The sequence below is a fragment of the Hippoglossus stenolepis genome, chromosome 19 (assembly GCF_022539355.2).
Source record: "Hippoglossus stenolepis isolate QCI-W04-F060 chromosome 19, HSTE1.2, whole genome shotgun sequence".
In the NCBI taxonomy this organism is placed as follows: Eukaryota; Metazoa; Chordata; class Actinopteri; order Pleuronectiformes; family Pleuronectidae; genus Hippoglossus; species Hippoglossus stenolepis.
The window spans coordinates 13,814,193-13,837,366 of NC_061501.1; the positions used below are offsets into that span (position 1 = coordinate 13,814,193).

Sequence of the window (23,174 nt, forward strand, 5' to 3'; positions counted from 1 at the left end):
CCAACACAAGCATTTTTTACACAATTGTGACTTTTTAACAACATTGTTTATTATCTTAAATGTAATCAAAACAACAGTAGTTACAGAAATTACAGACAGCCATGATACTGTGTGGTTTTATTGTGTGCTGTGGATCGCCATAATAACATATACAAAACAAAGCCGGGGAGAAAAAAAAAATTGCAATTCTCATTTCTTCACACCGAGCTCTTCACATTCAGCTCGAGCCATCGTCATTCAACCCAACCCATGAGTCTGAGGATGAAGAACGGCACACAGCAGTTACCCATGGCAACAACAGCACTCGTCATCATCTAAAATGACACGTTGGGAAAGTGGGAGTGGAAGCAATTAGTCGAGTGATGGTTTCTGCTGCTCGACAACCTCCTGTTGCGCAAGTGTTTTGGACTCGAACAAATCAGATCGTCAGCCTGCACTTTGAGAACGGTTAGAATCACACTTCAACACACAACAGATGTTCCGAGCATCTGCAGAGAGCATTTCTTCACATGGTTAGAATCTGACAATATTTTAAAGGAGACACATTATGTGCATGTTCAGGATCATTAATTAAATTTGGGTTATTAATTGAAAAGGTTAATATGCTCTAATGTTCAGAAAACATAATCTTCTTCATTCTGTCCCATTTCTGCAGCTCCTCTCTTCAGCCTCTGTCTGAAACACTTAGTTTTAGCTCCTGTTTCTTTAAGGACCCCACCCAATTTATCCCAGTCTGCTCTGATTGGTAAATTTTGTTAGGGGATGACAAAAAAAAACAATATAACCCACCGGAGGAGAGAAACACTAAAAAAGCATCATATGTCTCCTTTAAAAAATATCTGTAGGCAGTGGCTTGATAAATGAAACCATCAGTTCTCTCCTGGACGCTGCAGGAAGTTATGAGGAGTCATCAAATATATGGTTTAAAAAGCAGAGGTTTGTCCTCTCAGGCCGACACCAGTGAGAGTTATGACGGAGGGGTAGGTTTGATGAATGAACACAGCCAGCGAGTCATTGATTTGGTATTCAGACATTGTGGCGCTTGTGTATCTTTGGGTGTGTAGCGAGGATTAAAGGCTCTCATCACATTTAGATCGTAGGTTCTGATGGGAGGCTGCCTCCAGCCAAGCCACGCCTCCTTGGTTACTGTTGCTATGCTTGTCAAGCTTTCTGTTCTCCAACGTACATCACGTGATCGATGCCATGTTTTATTTTTGAAACGATCATGCTGGCAGATTTACCTGTTTAACTTTTTTAAATTAATTTGTCAAACAATGTCTCATTGATTTCAGACAACAGGCTTTGTGCCAAAATAGAAAGAAAACTGTCTTTGTCCTACTAATGTTTCCAACTCCCAAAGAAGCAAAACTGGGGCAGTTGGTCCTCATATTAGAAGCAGCCTATAATAAAAACAAAAGTTATTTCGTTCCTTTTTAGACGTCCTTTGTCCATTTTCTTTAATTAGCATAAGCTGAAAGGCTTTCAGGAAGAAGACTCATTAACCGACTGGTCTGGCAAAGGTAATTAAATTTTGCCTGGCATATCATACGCTCTTGGTTTAACAAGATCTTGCTGCTGTTCTGATGCTGTTTTCAGAATATAAGAACTCTTCTAACCGGTTGTAAGGAAAATATTCCACCTGCTGCATGATAAAAGTGATGAGCCCACCTTGGGGGTAGCCACCATCTTTGTTTTAATTAACAGAGGTGCAGTTTGGAAAACAGGTCCAATTTTTGTCTTTGTTATAACTCCACATTTTGAAGGGATTCTGAAAACACAGCACGGACAATTGCAAGTGTTTTGAAATATCTTTTAAATGTTTCAGGTTAATTATATTTTAGAGACTCAACAGGTTGTGTTACATTCGTAACTGATGACGCACTCCAAAGCTGATTGGACGATCACTGTTGGTGGGAGGGTTTTAGAGGAACAACATAGTCAATGGCAGCTGTTTACCACCACTGGGCTGTATGATGTGTCTGGTGGTATTCTGGGTAATGAGGTGGCGCCGAGGGGAGACTGAGGTAAATACTGGAAAATAAAACGCTCAGATGCTGATTAGTCTTTGGTCTCAATGTGATGGTGACAAAGTGTGAATAGAATAAAATAAAAAAATATCCAGGTGCAATTTCAGTGTCAAACTGAACAGGGGTGATATTGCACGTTTCATTTTTCAGTAGGATTCCAGGATATCGATGGCGTCGGTAAGATGAGTCTACAATCATTGGTGTAAAACAGGATTTTGTCTTAAAAAATAATGTCTAACAGTAGAAATGAGAGTTTGAATTTGCTCAGTCAGAAGCCTCGAGTTTTGATCGGTGACAGAAACGATTGGAACAATATTCACATTTAGGTAAAAAAAGTACAGAAAGAAAGGCCACTCATAAAAAATAAAGTTCTTCAGTACTATTACTGCTATTCTACAAATGTTTGCCATGGATTACCTGAATCTGCAAATGTTTTGGCCTTGGTATGTACATGTATGTGTTTGTATTGATGAGTTGCTCGTGATTGTTAAACATGGACACACAACTGGTTATGCTGGCAACAAACTTGTAAAAGGAAACTACACTGTGAAAAAAAAAAAATCAAGAAAACTCCACTGTATCCAGATACTTAAGATTCAAATCAATAAGAATCAAGTGTGCAGAGCCAGCTCAAACATACGCACCCGTAAAGCAGGTGGATATCCAGTCTCTTGTGTAAACCGCTCTCTTCTGCATTCACACACACTCACACACACACACACACTTACACCTTAGAAAATATATTCACACTCACAAGCGCCTGTCTTGCAATTTTGCATTAGTACCACATGTCAAATGAGAAAAAAAAAGAAATGTGCATGGGAAAAAATGTGCAAACCCTCATCAGGGAAAGAAAATGGCACGGCAGTGATGAGAAAAAACTAAACAAAAACGCAGAAAAATGAAAACTAAAATGGTGTCAATGACAAAAGGAATCAAACAACCAATCAAAATAGAGAGAAGGAAAGAGAGTGCCCATCACCCACTCAAAAAAGGAAACCCCACCGACATAATCTCAGTGAACAACAAAAACAAAAAAACATCTTACACTTAATTTGTCAGTAAAATGAAACCAGCCGAACATCACGAGGTGTTTCAGAGCTTCTCTCTGACGGGAGGTTCAGCTCGTGTCGCATCACGCACCCGCGGCCTCGGCCTGTGGAAAAGTCAATTACGCCTGCTGTTGTATTGAAAAAGCAATACAGACGGTCTGTACAGATACATGTGCCAACCCCTGTGAAAACAACAGACTGAGAGAAGAAAAAGAAAAGAGGCGAAACCCTGATGGATATACAAAGGCCTATACTGTATAACCCCACCGACAATAAAGTGGAAAATCTCTGTTCACATACTCTGTAATTGTTTCAGAAAATATAGATATTGTATAATTCACCCTGCTCCCCCCCCCTCATCACACACGCCAGCAGCAGCCAGGCCGTATAAACTCTCCATGGCAACGTGACAGCAGCTGTAGAAACTCTGGACCAATGGTGACCGAGGTGGTGACGTGGACGCTGTTCCCTCCGTCTGCCGGTTCCTAGCAATACGTCTGTCTGGATTGGCTTTCAGGGTTTTCTCGCTCGCCCGTGTTAGCGGCTGCTGCATCCCGTCTCATCTAGCGCTCAATGGGCCGGTACGTGAAGTCTAAGCGAGTCCACGCCGAGCTCCCCAGGTGACGAGCAGATCCTGGAGGGTCCTGGTGAGGAGGAGGAGGGCTGGCACGGGGAGGAGGGGTGGGGGGAGGCAGCAGGGATGCGGACACCCCCACCTCCCCCTCAGCACTGCTCGGACTCGATGAAGCCGTCCTTCTCCTGGCCGCCCACCGGCTCCACCTCCGCGTAGGCCGGGTGACCTGACCCCCGGCGGAACTTCATGGCCGGCCACCTGCTCGGGCGTCTCTGCAAGGGGGGGGGAGGAGAGAATCAGTGTAATGTAATGCAGGTCAGAGTGTCAATAAATGCAATAAAGGTCAGAGATTCATCAAGGTTAAAGGTGGGAGCTGAGACCGTCTGGTGACATTCTCTGATAGCTGACACAGCCATTTAAAGTCCATCCCTGACCTTGGAAAGAGAAGGTGACAAGAATGAAAGCACGAGAACAGCTACAGTGTCGCGCTACGCACCTCGATGAGGAAGAGGCTGGCGGCGGAGGTGGGGTGATGGTAGATGTAGACGGTGATCAGGACACCAGCAATCATGACGAGCATCACCAGCAGGATACCGAGGATCAGGCCGGTGTGCAGAGGGTGTGTACCAGGCTTCCTGCCCACAGCACTCTCAGCTGAAAAAATAAATATGACATGAGGTATATAATGTTAGTAATGTTTGATAAACTTCAATAACTTTGCTCACGTTGCTTTAATACTAGGTTATTGGTTAAAAAGAAAAATGTGGTTTCATTGTTGACCAGCAGGGGGCAGTCACAATTCACCTATTTCCTGCTCTTTAAAATGGGGATAATTGTTGTCAAGAGTTTTTCTAAATGTCACCAACTAAAAAAAAAAGGACAGATATTTGATCTCAAGAGATAAACAGTGACATTTCTACTGTAAATCCTCCCATGTTACAAATGTACACTCATTTTCAGTGGATTTAATGGGGTCAAATTCAGTGATTTCCCTTCAATTTGAGAGAGGATTCAAGGTTTTAGATTTAAATGGAGTCTTTAGCTCTCCTCTGTTTGTGTATTCATGCGCCTCTCCCCTCCCTCGCAGAAGAGGTAATCCCACGCCAAGGTTAGCGGCGTATGGTCCTGATAGGAGCAGGAAGCCGGCCTATAGATAATGTCGTAGCCTCCAGTCACGGTGCTGCTCACTGAAGAGGTGTGTATGTAGCGACTGCATAATGAGCCCGTCCTTCAGCGCGCCCTGGAAGTCCACACTTTAAAGCACTTTGTCTGCTCCACAGTGCTGGAGCCACCCAGCAGGTGCTGTTGAGTTCTTTTGAAGGTGATAAGAACGTCCTGTAACCTGTTGGTAATCTCTGTTTGCATCTACGGAGAAAACACAGTTTCTCCTGCGATAGGGAAAGAAACTACAAAGAGAAAGTGTTCACGGTGTCGACGGATCCCAGCAGAGAAACACGGATCATAGCGGAGGAGAACTAATGAAGTTATTCTGATACCAACACCGTGGATTCTGCTCGTCCTGCAGATTTACAGCAGGTTCAGCACGGTTCCGTTCATCAGGCTGCAGATTCTAACCTCTCCCCAGACTCCTCCCCTTCTTTAATTAGCAGCTGTAGCCAACGCCGCGCTCGTCAGCCAATCAGCCACTACTCTCCCCCCCCGGCCCACCGCCTCATTGATTTCCAGCAAAGATAAGAGAGAGAACGCAAATGTCCGAGTCAGTAGCTCCAGACGTTTTCCGGAACTTTTCCTTCCAGCCCCCTTAGTAAAATAGGAAAATGTCCAGAGAATGAAGTTTCTAACATGCGATGGATGCAGAACTGGAAAAACAACAACATTCTAGGATGAAAAAGAGGAACCAGACACGTAGAAGATGCTGAAAGATGCGAGAGCTTTTAGCAATAACAGCCAAGTGTCCATGTGCTATAAACAAAAAACAGATTTTCGCAGTGGATCGCATCTGACCCGACAATCTCCTGCTGCGTTCTTCATGTGATAAAGGCAAACTCTGGAAAATGCTCAGACCCAATTGTTCGGACATTTTCTGGAGTTCAAGTCTGAAAACGGCTTCTGTCCGCCCTGTGATTCGCTGCTGACCTGGAGACAATCCCACCCCCCAACCCCAAAACCCTTTGAAGTACAAGTGATGAAAACTCAGTCCTACTTTTCAGAGAACTTGAACAACAGAGAAAAGGACACGGTGACATTTTCCTTGTTGTGTGTAATCCTCGTGCTCACAGTCTGAGGAGGGTACTTTATATTTATTTTTCTCAGAAAGACATTTTTCCCGTGTTTATATGTCAGAGCTACAGAGACCGTGAGTCATCTCTCGAGGAGCTGGAAGCACAAACAATGTGACACGCTGTTAAGTCTGCGGCGTTCCTAGGTTAGCGGGGGGGGGGACATGATGAAACACAGCGGAGATACAGAGACAATGAGGAGTCAACAGCCCGGCAGCTAAACATCCAGTGGGAGGTCTCTGTAGACCTCCCCCGGGGCAGAGTGGGCTGATGAAATTCAACACTGTCCTCCGCTAACTGTCCTGAATTTGTCTCCACCGGCTTTGTCCTTACGGTTCAAACCTGAGGAGACTGGGTAAACACTGATGGACAGAAAAGCTCTTCGACAGCAATACAATGCATTAGAGATTATTTGGAGAGGACAAATGAGAGCAGTGGAAATGCAGCCAAACTTTTGTTTTTCAGCTCCACAGCCGTTCTCAGCTGTTCGCCTACTCGGCTATAATGGGTTTGAGGAGGCCAACAACAGAAACTTAGTGGACCGACAGTATAACTCAGCCTCTGTAGAAATAGATGCTGCAGATCGGTGGTGTTGAGTAGACACCTCCTGAGACAAGGGGGGTTCAATCCTGTTTCAGCTGTATTCACCTCACCGGCATTTCCTACCACGTCCAAGGTCAAATGGCATTGAAGTCTAACTTACTTTTCACCTTGAATAAGGTTATTTCCTGATATGTGTTGAAAAACAGTTTGATACATAGGGAACGATATTCAGAGAGATATCATCACAGTGCCAGGCACCGACACGGGTTCACTCAAGTGATGGGACACATGCAGCGTCGGTGTAATGAAAGTGAGATGGAAGCTGCAGATTTACGATTCCTCTCAGGCAGGAAACCAAATATTTGGGAGGCCGGCTCCAAAACAAACTGATTGAATTGGAAATCACAGCACGGGATGTTTTGCACATTTTAGTAACTGAAGCAATTTGTTGCTCCATAGAACTGAAAACACTACATTTGTTGTGGCAGGTAGGTGATACTTTGTGGCATTTTCATTAATCTGCCAAATTAATATCGATTTTTGTGGATTTTTTTAGGATCCCTATTCGATCAGTTTAACCACTTAAAAACAAGCAACTATGATAACAATTGAAATTCTTTCTCTAAACGTATTGTATTCATATACACTAGACTATACAAATTAATACATATATACATTTGTTTTTCAAATTTACAAAATATTACTACATTTACAATCAAAGAGGTTTTTAATTTCAGATATTTTGACCTCATTCTTATATAACAAAAATTCTCTATATAAAACAAGTAGCATTAAGTTTCCTTCTCTCCTAGATGTCGAGAAATATGTATTGGTTCATGATAAGTTGCATTTAAAAGGCCACATTTTAACGTTTAAGTGATTTGTACAGCTAACTACTTTTCTGTCTTACAAGAATAAATCTGTCTTAATGATAAGAACTTCTTTACATGTTGCCTTTGTGTCTTTTAGAAAAACATTGAAAACAAAGTAAAGACTCCGCTCTCCTCCTGCTTTTACCTCACACAGTCCCAGACACTGTAATTGACCCTGAGAGCAAAGTAAAGCGTGAGAGTCGACTGCTGGACTAAGTTTATCAGCTGATTAAACCACACGTCCTCCAAAAAGATCAAAAAGCAATCAGGGACCAATACCTTAATGATGCAAACAAAACAAGACACACACACACACACACAGACCTACCCTGGTTGTCTCGGAGATGCAGAGCGATCTTCGTATCATCTGCGGAGACAGAAACAGAAACAGACACGAGCGTCAGACACAGTGATCAATATTTCTCTTTGTAGTTTGTTTTTCGACGGTCTGACTAAATAAACAATCCCCCGAAGGTCCCGTAACGAGATTAAGCTTCTTTCATTAGTGAACCGTCTTCCTTTCAACATTTAATTTACTATACTTACAACCTGATTAAAAATGCATGCTTTGAATATAATGGCGTGGTATACATAATTCAACACACTCGAGGAGTCTGGGGCTAACTATACGTGCGAGATATGGAAATGTGGCGTGACCCACTTCTTGAAGGGTAGGGGGCGTTCACGCGAGCCATAGGATTCACATTATGCAAATTCAGCACATACACACACACAGAGAGATTTCACTGAATGATTTATTTCTATTTCACTTTTCAAAAGGAGCAAAGGCAGACACATTTTTGGCGTCTGAACGAATCATTAAGTGAGATGTAGAGCATAAAGTTTAGTCAATCACACTGTAGTGAAGACCCTAATTTATGTTCAAGGAAAAGAAGCATGTCTGTACCTGCTTATTTTGTCCTGGAAATACCTGTATTTAGGTTTATACTAGAAATTAATAAAATCAATCTTAAGTGCTTAATTATCTGTATCTCATCGTTCAAAAAAATGTATTGATTGGCTGATATGAGCCTTTCACTGACATATTGTTATCTGCATTTATATTTGCCAATAAGAAAACTTATTTTACAGAAATTGTTTCAACCCAAACTGAACATTATAATTTACAAGAGTTTACTGCAGGACTGTCGTGTTATCCAATCCCGAAAGAAATGACATCATACGTTTTCTCCCCCAAACACCAACACAGATACAATCTTCTTTTCTTGTCTCTTCAACTTTATTTCCCATCCAGCTGCAGGTTGACGGCGAGAGCATGAGCCACCCAGCCTGCACTCTAACCTGACCTTCGACCCCTGCAGCTGAAGATACCGCTGAAGGAAAACTGATCCTCTGTGCGTGTCAACAGTCGGGAGTTTCTCTGTGTTTGCTTCCCAACAAATACCACAGTACGACCCCTAGATCTCCTCTACACACCCACACACACCAAAGACATTTGACTCCTCTCACCACACCCTGGTTTGATGTGTAAGACGACTTGTCGTGTTTTGCCTCACAGCTGGACAGCTTTCACAGCCCTCTCCAAACTCACCGCCTCCATCCCCATCACAGCGGTCCACCGAGAAACCCAGCTGCGATGGAGTGTCCATTCAAACACACAGCCCCCGCGACGGAGGTGCATTAGAGAAAAACGCTGGCTCCTGCCTCAGTTAGTGCTGGAAGTAAATGCCTTTTTGGGAAAATGAAATAATGGATAACCGAGGCCTGAACGTAGGAGGCTTTAGAAAGCTCAACAATGGAGGTGGAGTGTGGAGTGGAACACTGCAGACACAGCAACTCTGCACAAAACAGTCTCTTCACAAATCACATTTTCAGGAGCATTTTTATGGAAATCATCATTTTGAAAGTAACCTGAGATGCAATGAGTAGAAGAATTGAATTGTGGGTTTCATAACTTAAATGTGTAGTCTGGTCTATGTCCCATCCACTAACATGGAGGAAGGATTTTACGACATGTACTGCAGCCAGCCACCAGGTGGCGAAAAAGAGGTTTGGCTTCACTTTGGTGCAGCAGTCATGTCATCCATCTTCATACAGTCTGCAATTGACACACAGTGACTTTATCTGACAGAACCTGAGTCGTTAGCTGGCTCCTTCATTTCATTTTGATTCAGCTGCATCACATCTGGAGCTGATTAAGATAAAATGCCCATCGACTCAAAAAACGGTTCCCAAAAAGCCATAAAAAGTAGAATGAGGTCAAAATGGGCACAATAAATCCAGCCTGCTTGTAGCTTTTTACTTCTCCAGAGACAGAGGGAAAAAAAGGAATGGAAGTAAACAAACTTTAGAGGACACCTTGGTGGTTTTCCTATCATCAGCAGAAGCATTCCGTCTGCTCCTGTTCCAAGAGGATTTGCATCAGATGATGCTGAGATTATGCTGCAGTATGGTCCGGGGTTAGGCTCCTGCTGGGGTGCAGTGAATCATGTGCTTCAGACTTTACAGCGCAATATCAAAAGAGCACGACCTGCCAGACCTCTGCTGTGTGAGGAGGGGAAACTGAACGCAGAGGAAGAAGAAGTGAAGCACATCAGGACTGACGCATGAAGTGTTTTATCTTTGGATACATATCTACTGTAATAGCTTGGTTGAAAACATATGTGACAGATTTGGGATTTTTATTTAACCTTTAGGGAATCACCAATGAAACAAAAAGCAAGAAAGTTTTTCTTTAAGTTTGTGGTCAGACTTGGGGAAGACAGAGTTGTAGTTTTACATTTACCATTTGGCACTTGTGAGCATAAGGCTAACATAACGATATTTTGTTTTATATTTTTGGTGCTTTGTGTATTTTAATATGTTCCTATTTCTACGTATGCTGCACTGTACTGTACTAAATACTTGATGTGATTTACTATTAAACTACTATTACTATTGACTATTCATCCCTCAAAATAAAAAAGGGAAAGCCTCATTGTCAGAGAATGAAGGTTCTGGGAGAAGAATATGTCATTAAACAAAAGACTGATGTGGAACCAGCAGAGCCAAACAACATAATCACAGATTTGTGTGGGTCCATATATTTTGGACCAGTAAGATTTGTCCTGATTCTATCTGCATTGTTTAAAAAGTGGGTACAAACGCAGCTGCTGCACTTTGCTCCGCTGCCTGCCATCTGGAATCATTTCTTTTTTATCTTAAGTGGAGAGCTGGAGGGACGCTCTCCCCAAAAGAGACAAGTGTCTTGTTCAGGTTGTAAAAGAGGAAACGCATCAATACCAATAAAGAACAGTTACAGCAAAGGCACTTCATTTAGCATTCTGCCCGGGCAGAGTGTCCATTAGTAGTTTAAAGAAAGCTCTGGGCTCTGACACGCTGTGCACCGTGGCATTGTTCCAGCTCCGCTCTCTACTTTACCTTCAGTGGGGACACTGGTGGGAGGGTGAGTGGTGGAGGGCCTGTCCCGGCCTGAAGTGGCCTCGCTGCTCCTGGACGTTGTTTTGGCGACAACAGTGGTGGTGAAGGGGTAGAGGTACGTCGTGTCGATGATGTCGCACATCTTGTCCTTGGTCTGAAAGATGACAAATGTCTCAAGTGTATGCTCTCTTTCCAAAGGAAAAGTAATTATGCAGGGACAACATGTGAATGTTCTCCCAGTGCGCTACAGCCGACGGCATTTATCATCCAGGAAGCTCCAAACACACACATACACGTGTTTATCACCATTAGCAAGCTGGATGAAATCCCTCTGGTCATCACACATCTGGAACACTCACCTCATCGGGACAGCTGTTGTCCACCCAGTCCTGCCGATGGCGGTCGAAGCCACTGGAACATCTGGGGGCAGATGAAACCACTGTCAGAGTGGAGCTTTAAGCCAATTACCACTAAGCACAAACAACAGTGGAGGTGATGGGAGTTCCATTGGTTTTAAAGGTTTTTGGTCGTAAACTGAAGTTTTGGACAAATAATTTTGACCTTATAAAAGTTCTAGGGATCATTGAAGTTACTACAGTTCATTCTTCATTCTGGGGAACATGGACATCAAATGACAAACACAACACACAACCCCAGTATAAACTTAGACTTTAACAATATGTCACTTTTACTGAACAACAGCGCCCTCTGCAGCCACACGTCAATTACGCACTACTCACAGGAGATCGTACCTGCTCACCAAAGCTACATAGAAACAAGAACATGCAAACTTAAGCATGTTTGCATGTTTGCAAAAAGCAGCATAGTGTTGCTTTAAAACATCTGCACAGCGTCTGGATCCGAGGAGCGTGAGCAGCTTCGCACAGCGTGAAGATGTAGGATCCGTGTGGGGGGGGGGAAGTCAGTGGGTCACGGGGCCTTGGAAGACTGTGCATCGTGGTGCGAGACTTCTAATCACCTCAAAAAGCCAGACGGTAATCGAGGCGGCAGCTGCTAATCCTCCGTGCTGTAAACGGATCAAAATTATAACTCACCCACTGGTGAACTCGCATTTGGTCCGTCTCGGCCCTTGGCCACAAACAGTCTCCCATCTGGCCGGACGAGTTAGCATGCAAAGCAGTCGCCACTCTCACACCAGGCTCTGGCTAACAAAGTGCGTTTTTGAAAGCTTTCGGTGGTCTGCTGATTATTTCTCACTGTAGGTGGATAAATAAAAACAACCTAATGACCGACTCACGATGCAGCGGTTTAAATCGAGTCCTCGCATCTGTGCTGTGAGGACAGAATGAGTCCAGTCGAGATCTGCAACCCCCCCCCCCAGCAGGCCACATTTCCCTACCCAACATAAGGTTATGGTAATGACTTTATGCGAGGGAGTCCATTTTCATCTTTCTCCCTCTCTGATCATCCCATTCCTTTTATTGCCCCCCCACCGAAAACTTCAGCCTCATCTGCTCAATCAGCCGAGACAGATTCCTCCGCTTAATCCTCCCCATTTTCCCCCGACTGCCTTTCACCCCTCCAAAGAGGGAGGAGAGCGAAGCGGAGTGAGACACAATATCACCGACATGTTTGGTCTAACCTGTCCCTGAAGGGAGCTCGTGTTTTGTTTCCCCTCAATGGCATCGGTCCCAGCCAGTTGCCATCGAATGCAGCCAGCCACGGTGCTTTTAATTAGAAATGCACTGAGGTGCTTCATTTGAATATAAATGAATCCATGAGGGAGAACGATTCTTTTCTCCGAGTCTCCCACAGGCGTCGCAGGATGGATAGATTTTATTATTGGGTTTCAATCCCACTTCTTCCGATGCCACAGAAGATTAATGGAAAACAAACAAGTAGTTATTCTTTGTTATCACTGGTGAATAACCCAGTACATGGGTGTACTTCAAGTTTGAATCCATGTGATTTACTACGATGTACTAACTGTTGAATTTAATGTATATTCCCCACCATCCCCACACTGAGAGGCAGCACTGTCGCCTCACAGCAAGGTTCCTGGTTCGAATCCCACCTTTGTGTAGATTTTCTCACAGTGTCTTCCTCCAAAACACTTGCAGATCAGGGTAAGATTAATTGGAGACTCTTATCGGACATCTTGTCTCTGTGCGTCAGTCCTCGATACGGGTGGATTTGCTCAAGCTCCCCCCGAGACCCTCAAAGCATAAACGGTATAATGGATGGATCCTCACACTAAACCCAATTAACAGAAATCCAGTCGTATTTTCTTCTACTGACATCAGCCTCGTGTGTGTTGTTGCCTCTCCACACATTTGCCATGTGAGCTGTATTACGTCACGTGTGCTGCTGCTGTTTCACACTAAAAGCATTCGATAAAGTGGCGACATGAAACAAAACCATGGTCACTTACACACTGGACGTTTAATATAGTGGATAAGATGACTAGAGAAAACAAATACACTGCTTCAGTGACAATAATCCTTTAACTTCAACAGTATCAAAATCAGCCATTTACGTACATTTTGCTGATAATACTAACATTTAATTTGAATGCAGAACCTTTATTTGTAAAGGAAATGTTTAATATAGTAAATAAAGGATGTGAATACTTTTCTTTCACCCTGGACTTATCTGCTGTTGTTGCAGCCCGACCGATTTGTGAGCCTGTAATTATGCTATTTCTCAACATAAATGATGCAATAACAGTTTGCTGGGAGACTAAGACGCATTAAAACTCCATATTCATCTCCTTACCAGCCATTAATTTTCAATGAGCTGCATTTGTGATGCCCGCCACATCCCTGCTTCTCCTCCACACACACACGAGCGTCGGGCTGAAAGGGCTCTCACGGCTCCCTGGGGTTTCAGCCATGCTTTATTGACCTGCCTGAACACGAGCTGCGTACATCAGCCTCAGCTAACTGACGTAGCCCGGAGCTTAGCATGAGAGGGGCGCCGCGCACTTCACCGAGAGAAGTTCATTAAGGCTGTTCTCTTAAAATGTCAGCGGCTTCCATTAACCCGCCGCCAACGAGGCCGCCACTGTTTCTAATTAGCACGCGTTTAAAGCGTGTTTGGCTCTTTCAAAGGAAGTGGCTTAAGGATCCAGAGGGCAGAGTCACACCGAACAGTCAGATATTAACACAGTTAGAAAACTAATTAAAATGAAGCTTAATGAGATCGGTGCCACGGGCACGCGGCATCTCGCCACAGAGGCCGTAACACGCTGCGAGGAAAAACACTTCCTCATGTCGCTGCACTGTAAATGAGTTTGTCCCCGTCAAAGGAAAAAAATAAATGAAACATGCAGAGCAGCGGGAAAGTCAAACCCGAAACCCTTCAAAGACAAAACAGAAGGAATCTCTACGGACACAGCAGAGGAGCCACACACGTCTCCAGTCAACCACATAACGGGCGGAATAAATGATGAGTCCAAAATATAAAAGTGGCAGATTAATATTTGATGCACGAGCGACATACAAAGAGGAGCGATGGTGGCTGCCTCCGAGTCGGACTGAAAAAACAACAACAACAAGAAGAACAAAATATTCCAAGCGATGCAGGCGAGACATTTATCAGGACAGTGAACATCTGCTGGCTCGGGAGGTGAGACTTTCTCAACGTGTGCGGATGATAACATAACTCTGCCAACTCTCCATAAATTATTTTCCTCCCTCCTCCTATTTTTAACTCAGAACTTTCCTCGCCAACAAAACAGAACCGACGGCGGTCTCGCATTTCAGCCGTCAGGAGATTCTGGGGAGGAACGCTAACACTTCTATAGCAACTCAAATATTTGCTGTTGTTTGAAGTGCAGGGAGACGCGGGGGGGGACGACAAGATCAACAGGAGACCAGAGGTCCACAGAACAGGTGTGAATTGAATGGAAGTTACAATAAGCTGCTGCAGAGCTGAAAATATGAAATACTTTTCATTTACTGAATAGAGTATGAATAGTTATTGTGATGGTAAGAGAGGAAAACAACAATAGCTTTGGCTATGTTCATTAAATCACACAAAACAACCAAAAATGAATATTTCATCCTCATACTGTTTGCATGAGATGTCTGCAGACTGTCTGCACACCAGCAGGGAGAGATTTTCTTTGAAAGTACGCAAACACAAGACTAGAAACTTAAATATGCAGAACTTGCCAATAAACATTGTATTTTTAAGAACGTGAAAGTATAACTTTGAGAACATTTCATTTAATGTCAGATTAAATGTAACATTTAAATCCAAATTAAGAGATGTGAGAACTCGGGCTGAAACAATTAGTCAAATGACTGATTAGTTGATCTGCTTAAATTCACAGAATCTATCTGATTTCCTTGTTTTCTCTGTTTCAGATGTGTCTAAGTCAATAATGACTCAAGTTGAGAGAATGTGTTGGTGTAGAAGGAGTTAAAAGAGATTAACAGCATCTGCATATCGAACCTGTTGAGGCGATGACACCAGCTGCAGTTGAAGTTGATCTGTGAGGAGATGCAGGAGCTGCAGCTGGTGAACTGGAGACAGGCTGGAGAGGAGAGAGAGAGCAAACAGGTCAGATCCCAAACAGCCAAACCAACAAACAGCTCAGACGCCGTTCGCTGGCAGAGTCTCATTGATCGAGTCACACTTAGGTGCCTCTACTAGTGTTATGACTGCACCAAAAGCTGTTCCAATAAATTCTCCTTACTGGGTAACGGCATCATTTCTACGGCGGTAGAATTAGTGATCTTCGTCTTCGTCAGCTCCACGCGGTGGTACTCGTAGATCGTCCTCCTCCTCACGTCTGTGTTTGGGGAGGGACAGAGTGAGAGAGAGCAAACAAACCATCACAAATCTTCCAGCGAGGAGATAAAAACTGGGACAAGTGGTCCCTGAAGAAAGAGGGAAGTGAGCGGGAGGCAGAATGGGGTCACGTGCGATGCCACCACAGCACTTTATCTCTCCACCTCGCTTTGTGCCCGGGTGTCGGCCAACAACTTGGCAATGGACAGTAGCAATTTCCCCCGAGGAGCTAATATCAATCACGTGCTGCTGAAAGGCGATACCCTCCCAGTCATCTATAACAGCGAGTCATCGGCCGCGGTGAGATGAGCCGATTGATTAGATACATCATGGACTCTTATGGCGCTCGGGCCCTTGTATGGGCCCAGTGTAAAATGGGCTGCTTTCTTTTGCTGGCAATGCATCCTCTATATCATCGGTGCAAAATGAAATATATCCTTTGTCAGAAGAATGCATGGTCAGTGCATACACCCTTCCAGTGCATAGTATTTGAACAGATGTGATAAGTGCTCCGTGCTGTTCATACAGTGGTTGATCTGCAGTGTAATTAGATTTGTATGTGCCTCTCTAGGCAGAAGCTCCAGGCATGAATCAGTGAATCAGAAGTTGCATAATAAATGACAATTCCCTTGAAATTCAATATTTACCAAGCTTGCCAGCGGTTTAATAGTTTATGGAATAGTTTGGTATTTTAAGAAATTCACCAATTTAGTCCCCTGACAAGAATATTAACAACACTTTCTCATCTTTCCATTAAATATGAAGGTAAAGATCTTAGCTGAGCACATAGACCCAGCCTGGCTGTTTAATAAAAAAGCTCCAACGCATTATATCTTGCATGTTTAATCTGTGAAAGTGCTGAGGCATAAAAATGAAAAAGTGTGGGTTTCACAGGGCAATACGCCCTGTGCTGGATTTTAGTCGAAGCTAAGATGTGGTATCAGTCAGGGCACGGAGGAGAATAATATTATTTTCCATAATGTCAAATTACTCCTGTTACATTACACCGTGTTCTCTTTCTTTTGCCTGATTCTGGCCCTGGGAAGTGTTGACCGAGCTGGCTACAGTGTTGTGCTTCCCATATGATCGGATGTTGTTCCCCCTGCAAACCTGCCGGGTTTGATTACACACAGGACGAGTGATCAAAGCGGACGATGCGAGCCACCTCGGTCTAACCTCAGAAACAGACCACCCTTCCTTCCCCCCCGTCTCCTCCCCTGGTGACCGGCTTCCTCTCGCCTCTAGCGGAGGGATTATCAGGTGCCTAATGACACGGTGGGTGCCAGAGGAAGGTCAGTTCCTCCGCCTGGGGCTGTTGAGCTGTTGTGTGAGCAGACAGCTCTGGTTGGAAGGTGGAAGGAAACAACGCGAAGGAGGATTTGCAGTAGCCACCTTCCACCGATACTATCAAACACGAGAGGATCTGCAAGTGTGTCATCATTTACGCACAAGAGGGTCAGGCCAGATCCTATACCCCTCTCTCTTCAGCAATAAATCAGTGTTGCATAAACGTTTCTATGATTCAATCTGAATTTTTTTGCTTACTCATCCATATCAAAGAGCTGCGTGGAAATCGGTGGCAGCGTGTCGGGAAGCTGAGGTGAAAAAGTGATGGTGGAATAATGGCAGGCTCACACTCATCCGACAGCACTCTGGGTGTTTGTGCTTTTACACAAACATGTCAACGTGTTCAAATCGACTACATGACAACACTCTTGGCTCTTTGACATCTCCAGTATATTAAATATATCACAATGTTTCCTCTGATTATAATTAACAGCTCCAGCTTTGGCGTATTCCTGGGAATCAAGAGTATTATTCCAGGTACAGGCGAGAAGATATGAAAAGGGATGAATTTGGTTTCGGTTTCAATTCAGGAATAACTCCCTGTGACTGATAAAGTATAATAAGCCTTGGGAAAGTCAATGAAAGCCCGTTTCTTCACAAGTGATTGTACCTGACCTGTTATAATTACACACCTCGGACATGAATTATCCTTTTACTGGGTAGACTGTGGCGGTGCTCTGACTGGAGGACGTGTAAAATGTTTTATTTGAGCTTTTAATAAAAAGGGGTCAAACAAATGTCCCTCCGGCTGCCGCGGTTGTTACGCGTAGATGGAACGCTTTTCATGGTAGAACCCATATATGGACAACACACCTCCACTTCTTCCTGTTGAAATATCCCAGATATGGGTGACGCCATCTTGCACTTTTTAAAATAAGTTGGAGCCACAGTCTGCAGGGATCACAGTGTGGAGACGCTGTATCAATCCCGCTGATTAATGCGTCAGTGTGACAGTATGACCTTTACTGCAGCTTCCCACCAGGAGGGGATAGAGGTGATTTACCCTCCACTTGGGGAGCTGTCATGTCGCCCGTCAGTCTATGATGACATAGCTTTCCTGTCTCTGACATCAATGAACTTACCTTTCCAACATATTCTGAAGCTGAGTAACATTTCTCTAAAAAGAACTGCCCCCTCCTGACCATCTCTACTGTCCCTGCATTTCTATAACATTGACTGCAACCATCCGTTAAACTGACCCCTCTGGTTGTTCCTGTGGAGAATTGAGCAGCAATGTCATCCTTCTCCATGAAAACTGCTGATTCTTGCTTTTTTCTAAAGGTTAGTCCCCATCCATCTATGAATCCTTCCCCATTAAAAGGGCCCTTCTCTATTTTTTTGCCTCAATATGATGATGATCATTATGAAAAAACCTCTGATCTAACTCGCAGCATCCTTCGCTTCCTCCACAGGCTCCTGCTGCACAACCAGGACGCATCAAGACCTTTGGACTGAGGCACATTATGCAGACGTTGCCCTTTTCAGACTTGGACACGAATCAGTTCAATTTGTAAATATCTCTTGCTGGTTGCACGGCGAGAAAGCAAAGCGTGGTTTAGTTTCACATGCTGCAAGAGTTTATCTCTGAACCCCCTCCTCCACACGGGGATGGTCCGATCACGATTTGGGCAATCACGAGGAGATACAGCAGGTCTGTCGAGCTGTGGATGTTTCAGGGCACCACAGTAGTGTGCATGTATCTGCAGAAATGGTGGATTCACACACATGTGTTGCTTTAACACTTGACAGTGAGGGTGTCTGACGCTTGGTGCCAGGGAGATCGTCAAAACAACAACAGTCACAGTTTCATGTTGTGTGTTCCAAGCATTGGATCTGTCTCTAATCTGTCTGTTGGGTGTATTTAACGCTTTAGTAGAATCAGTTTTATCTTTTCAGATGTATCATCAGAGCAATTTTGAAAAAAAAGGTCTGACAAAGAGGAGAACGCACACTTCAAAACAACATCTCAGTCTCAATCTGGATTTCGTCAGCCCCACGACCGAGCAGCTGCTAGTTTCATCACGCTGTGTCAGAGGCTTCAAACGCAACTTGGTGTATGAAGTCTACAGGGGGACAGCGCTAACAGGTTCAGAGCATCTCTCAGTGCCAACCACAGCTTTCTAAACAAGAGGCTGAGCTGTCGGCTATCGCTCCAAATAATTCACAGTAATTTGTTTTCTCAACTGAAACTCAAACTAAGCAAGAAATCCTATTACAAATAAGATAACGATGCCATGAAGGACAAAAAGGCCTAAGTAATTAAATTCGACAAATAAATGAAATCCAGGTGTCAAACGCACGACCAAAACAGCTCTAAATTACTGAATTAATCATATTTGACGTCTCGTTATTGTGGCGGGCTTCGAATCGGAGCCCATGAAAGATGGGAGAGTCTGAGTGTGGAAACAAAAGAAGGTTTGAAGTGTTTTCTCCTCTGCTCACATTCGCTGTTAAATTAATGGGCCAGAATTGCAGTAAGTCAAAAGTAAATAGGGGAGGCAGATCTGAAGCTGAGCCCACAGCTCTGCCCACTGCCTGCTGTGAGAGGGGTGGGGGGTGCGGTGCGGTGCAGTGCCGGAGAAGAGGTGGTGACAGTTGGAAATAAAGCAAAGAAGACGAGGCTGAACTTAGAGCTGGAGACAGTTTAAAGTAAATAAAAACAAGATGCAGTCAATCACCTTAATGACTTGGGAACCTTTCGATCATTGGCTATAAAACTGAATGGATGAGTTCTTAATGCAACATTGTGAAATGTAACGTAACTTTACGCAACGTAACGCAACTTAAATTAACGTAACGTGACTTAACTCAACGTAACATAAAACAATTCAGTGGTAAAAGTTAAAGAACCGTGTGTCTGAGACTCACTGGGGATCTGTTGGATCTTGTGGACGACCACGAAGGCGTCAGACAGGCCCACCTTCACCGGGTGATTGACAGAGCTGATCTGTGCCACCTCAATGGGGATCTGAAATAAAAGAGAGGAAAAATCAATTACCGAGACACAATGTGTCTGGGACGGGCCGACAAATGGAAACAGGCCAGTCTGACGGCACAGAGGATTCATTACTTTCATCACGAAACCCATTATTTTGTCTGTATAACAACCGGAAAGAAAATACGTGAAAATGTGGCCCTCGATATTTTCAATGGTTGAGACATGAGGCCGTCGCCAGTGTGAGAAATTACAAAGATACTTTTGAAAAGTCTGACAGAGTAAGAGAGAGAAACTAAACTGATTGTTAAGAGCTGTGTGAAAGTGAGTCATGTTTTATCCTGATGCACGAAGCTGGTTTTAATAATGTCACTTTCAAACTCACAGTTTTTTTATTGTAATGTAGGCGTTTGATGAATTTAAGTTTGCTAGAAAAGACTTTGATTCCTCCAGGATTATAGTAGTAAATGTAAATGTTTGTTGAAATGACACAAAATTGGGATGAATGAGTCCTGACCTCTTTGTATGCAAACACGATCCTGCCGGTGTTGTGCAGCGTGGCCTGGAAGGTGAAACTCCCCAGGTGGTAGTTGTCCTGTAGGTGAACGTGATCCCACTGCACCACCAGAGCAGTACCTACGACCAGAAGCACAAAAACAAACAGATCAGAGGAGAACACGGCCTGTATTGAAAGCTATTGTCATACTTTTTTTTTTTTATACCGCACCAATTAACGAGTAACTTACTGGAACACAAAAAACCTCCATAATATTGAATCCAGCTCGACCACATCAAGTCAAATGATCATCACATGTTGCCTTAATTTTAGGGGACAAACTAAATTAGTACCAGACTCACACAGCCTCCGTCTCTACCTCCAGACATCAGGCCTCACATTACTCTTAACATTACTTTGATTAACTGTGGAGACCCTATCGACGTGAAAGCCCCGCTCAGAGTTAGACGTTTTGGCTGCGCTCCAGGACAATAAAGGTTTGTTAACACAACTAATCAATTTTTCCGTCACACAGCCAGAGCTCTTCCAACCAAAGTACAGACAAGAATTTGGCTTCTCTGGCACCAATTTGGAGAGAACAGGCGTCCGCTTGCACAGGAAAACCATAATAAATCCCATGTGGTGTGTATAAAGGGGCTCTGGCTCTGGAGATGCATGTTTCATGTGTTAAAGGAGGAGGTTAAGTCGAGTTAGGCTCGGATCCTGCACTGATATGAAATACCTAATATGAGTGCAACTTGGCAAGGACGCTCCATTTTGCATGTTTGGATGGGAAATGGAGGAAAAATACTCAAGACAGTGAGAACCACTGAGAGGACAGAGCGCTAAGCTGCTGCTAACTCATGGTAAAGTGCGTTCACTCAGTCAGCAGACGGTAAGGCTGGTAGAAGTCTGTTAAAAATGCATTGAGTTCAGGAGGGGAGGCCGCAGAGCTATCTGGGGCTTCCAGACTAAAAATACAGTGTGTGTGAGGAGGCGTGGGGGGGAGCACACACTGGCCTTGTTTCTAATTCCACTTACAAGCGCAACTGAAATGGAACTGAAAACAAACAAAACACGCCAGCTCTTCCTCACGTTGAATTTATTTCAAGATTATGTATAAATATTATAAATATAAAATAAATAAATATTTCAAGTATCTCCAAAGTAAGTCCAGATAAAGTCCACATGAGATTTAAGGCATTTAAATTTACATCTAGCAGCCGTGTGCCACATTTGCACACCGCTGCCGTCCAGCTCACACATCTGATTTCCTCAGGCTTCATAAATCAGGGGACGACAACTATAACATCTTCACCTTTATCATTTGGTTACTGTCTCAAACTTAAAATACTCGATTGAGTCTGGATTTCTTTCTTCCCATCATAAATACTCCATCATAAATAAAGTTTACACTTTGGTTTGAAGTGTAAATGGCGTCCGACAGTGAAACAGCATGAAAATACCAGGAGCCTAAAACCAAAGAAAGCTAAATGGTTCCTGCTGTGACGTGTCAAAGTGTCTCCAGTGAATAATGTTTACTGGAAGCTTTCACCATATTAAGTCAGACTGTAATACGTAATACTGTACTTTTCTTTATGTTATAAAACCTATCCCATCTCTAGTGTTTTTAAATGAAAGCGTGTGAAATTCATCAGTAAATAATGTCTCTATGAAAAGAAGTTACACTTGTGTTAAAATCTCAAAACGGTATTTTTACCACAGCACCGCCACGAGATCCCACCGTCGACAACCGTCACGTTCACAGTCTGTCAGGTGTCGGAACACTTCACTAACTTCAAACGTCAGGATGGAGAGAGAGACAGAGAGAGAGAGAGAGAGAGAGAGAGAGAGAGAGAGAGAGAGAGAGAGAGACTCGTCCCGACCAAATCACACGTTCTTTATTTTGCAGATTCTAATTAACAAAAGACGACAACATTCAGTTTTTGCTGAAATTTTGCGTCTGACAACAAAGCTTCACACTGTCACTGAAGCTTCACACGTCTCCCACCTCCCTGTTTGTGTCACGAGAACAAACAAGACGTCTGGGCTGTGAACGCCTCATCAAACTGACGGAAAGCGTGACAGACGCTCCCATAACAGAACCAACCAGGCAGCTGAGGACGCTGACTGATGGACAGCGCGTGGAGGAGCGGGGCCTCGGCCTCAGAATCGATCGGCTGCCAGTTCTGTTGAACTCTGATGAGCTCGACTGCAGAAGGTCACGCAGTCGGTCCGTCACTCTGCGGCGGAGCGATTAGGAGGCGATGACTGACTTGATGGATAACAACCAACAGCGTCAGTTCAGTTTCAAATGAGTAACTACGGTTCAGAGCAAAGTCTCAGAGGGAGTCGTAGAAATCAAGCAATGACAAATGTCTCTCAAATGTATCTGAAGACATCTCATGAGTCAGAACAATAAATGTCACAATAAATATCTTAAGTTTTTGCTATTAACTATTCAACTGTCTTCATTACACTATCATCATTTTGTGTGAACTTGAGTTCCTCAATTTCGATTGATATCTCATTTTGCAATATTGTTTCTAGTTTTGATCTGATTAAGTTTCTGTAAAATCATTTAAGAAATTCTTAATGGATAAAAGAACAGTCAGAAATGTCGTTTTTTGGTCTTTCTTCATTACGCTGATGCAGATCAACATATAAACAAAAAGTATTTTCTACAACTGTATAAAACAAACTCTAAAATATTCACATTTATATTGTAAAATGATCATATAGTTTTTTGTGAGATCCTTCATCAGTTAGTCACCCAAGAATTTGGAGCAGAGGAATGGATTCAACTTGCCATAATGCAATTTATTATTTTCTCCTCATTAAGACATTATGTGTATTTTTAATGATACTGGTTTAATTTATTGCAGTGACATCACGTTTTCAGCTCCTCAGAAAGTCTGTGTGCATCTTGCTTGAGAAGCGAAAGCAGGA

General features: G+C 43.5%; 1 protein-coding gene across 2 annotated transcripts in view; it reads right to left on the reverse strand.

Moving 5' to 3' along the window:
• Window positions 1–27: 27 nt before the first annotated feature.
• The window catches only part of plxdc2b (plexin domain containing 2b), a 73,734-nt gene continuing 50,587 nt past the window's right edge, over window positions 28–23,174 (reverse strand). For both annotated transcript variants that reach the window (XM_035142143.2, XM_035142140.2), the window contains exons 6-14: window positions 20,247–20,365; window positions 19,663–19,762; window positions 15,353–15,448; window positions 15,109–15,190; window positions 11,049–11,109; window positions 10,690–10,843; window positions 7,637–7,675; window positions 4,150–4,307; window positions 28–3,925 (exon numbers count right to left, since the gene is read on the reverse strand). In XM_035142143.2, coding sequence (XP_034998034.1) covers window positions 3,803–3,925; window positions 4,150–4,307; window positions 7,637–7,675; window positions 10,690–10,843; window positions 11,049–11,109; window positions 15,109–15,190; window positions 15,353–15,448; window positions 19,663–19,762; window positions 20,247–20,365 — 932 coding nt within the window. In that variant the 3' untranslated portion in view covers window positions 28–3,802. The remainder of the gene's footprint in view (window positions 3,926–4,149; window positions 4,308–7,636; window positions 7,676–10,689; window positions 10,844–11,048; window positions 11,110–15,108; window positions 15,191–15,352; window positions 15,449–19,662; window positions 19,763–20,246; window positions 20,366–23,174) is intronic.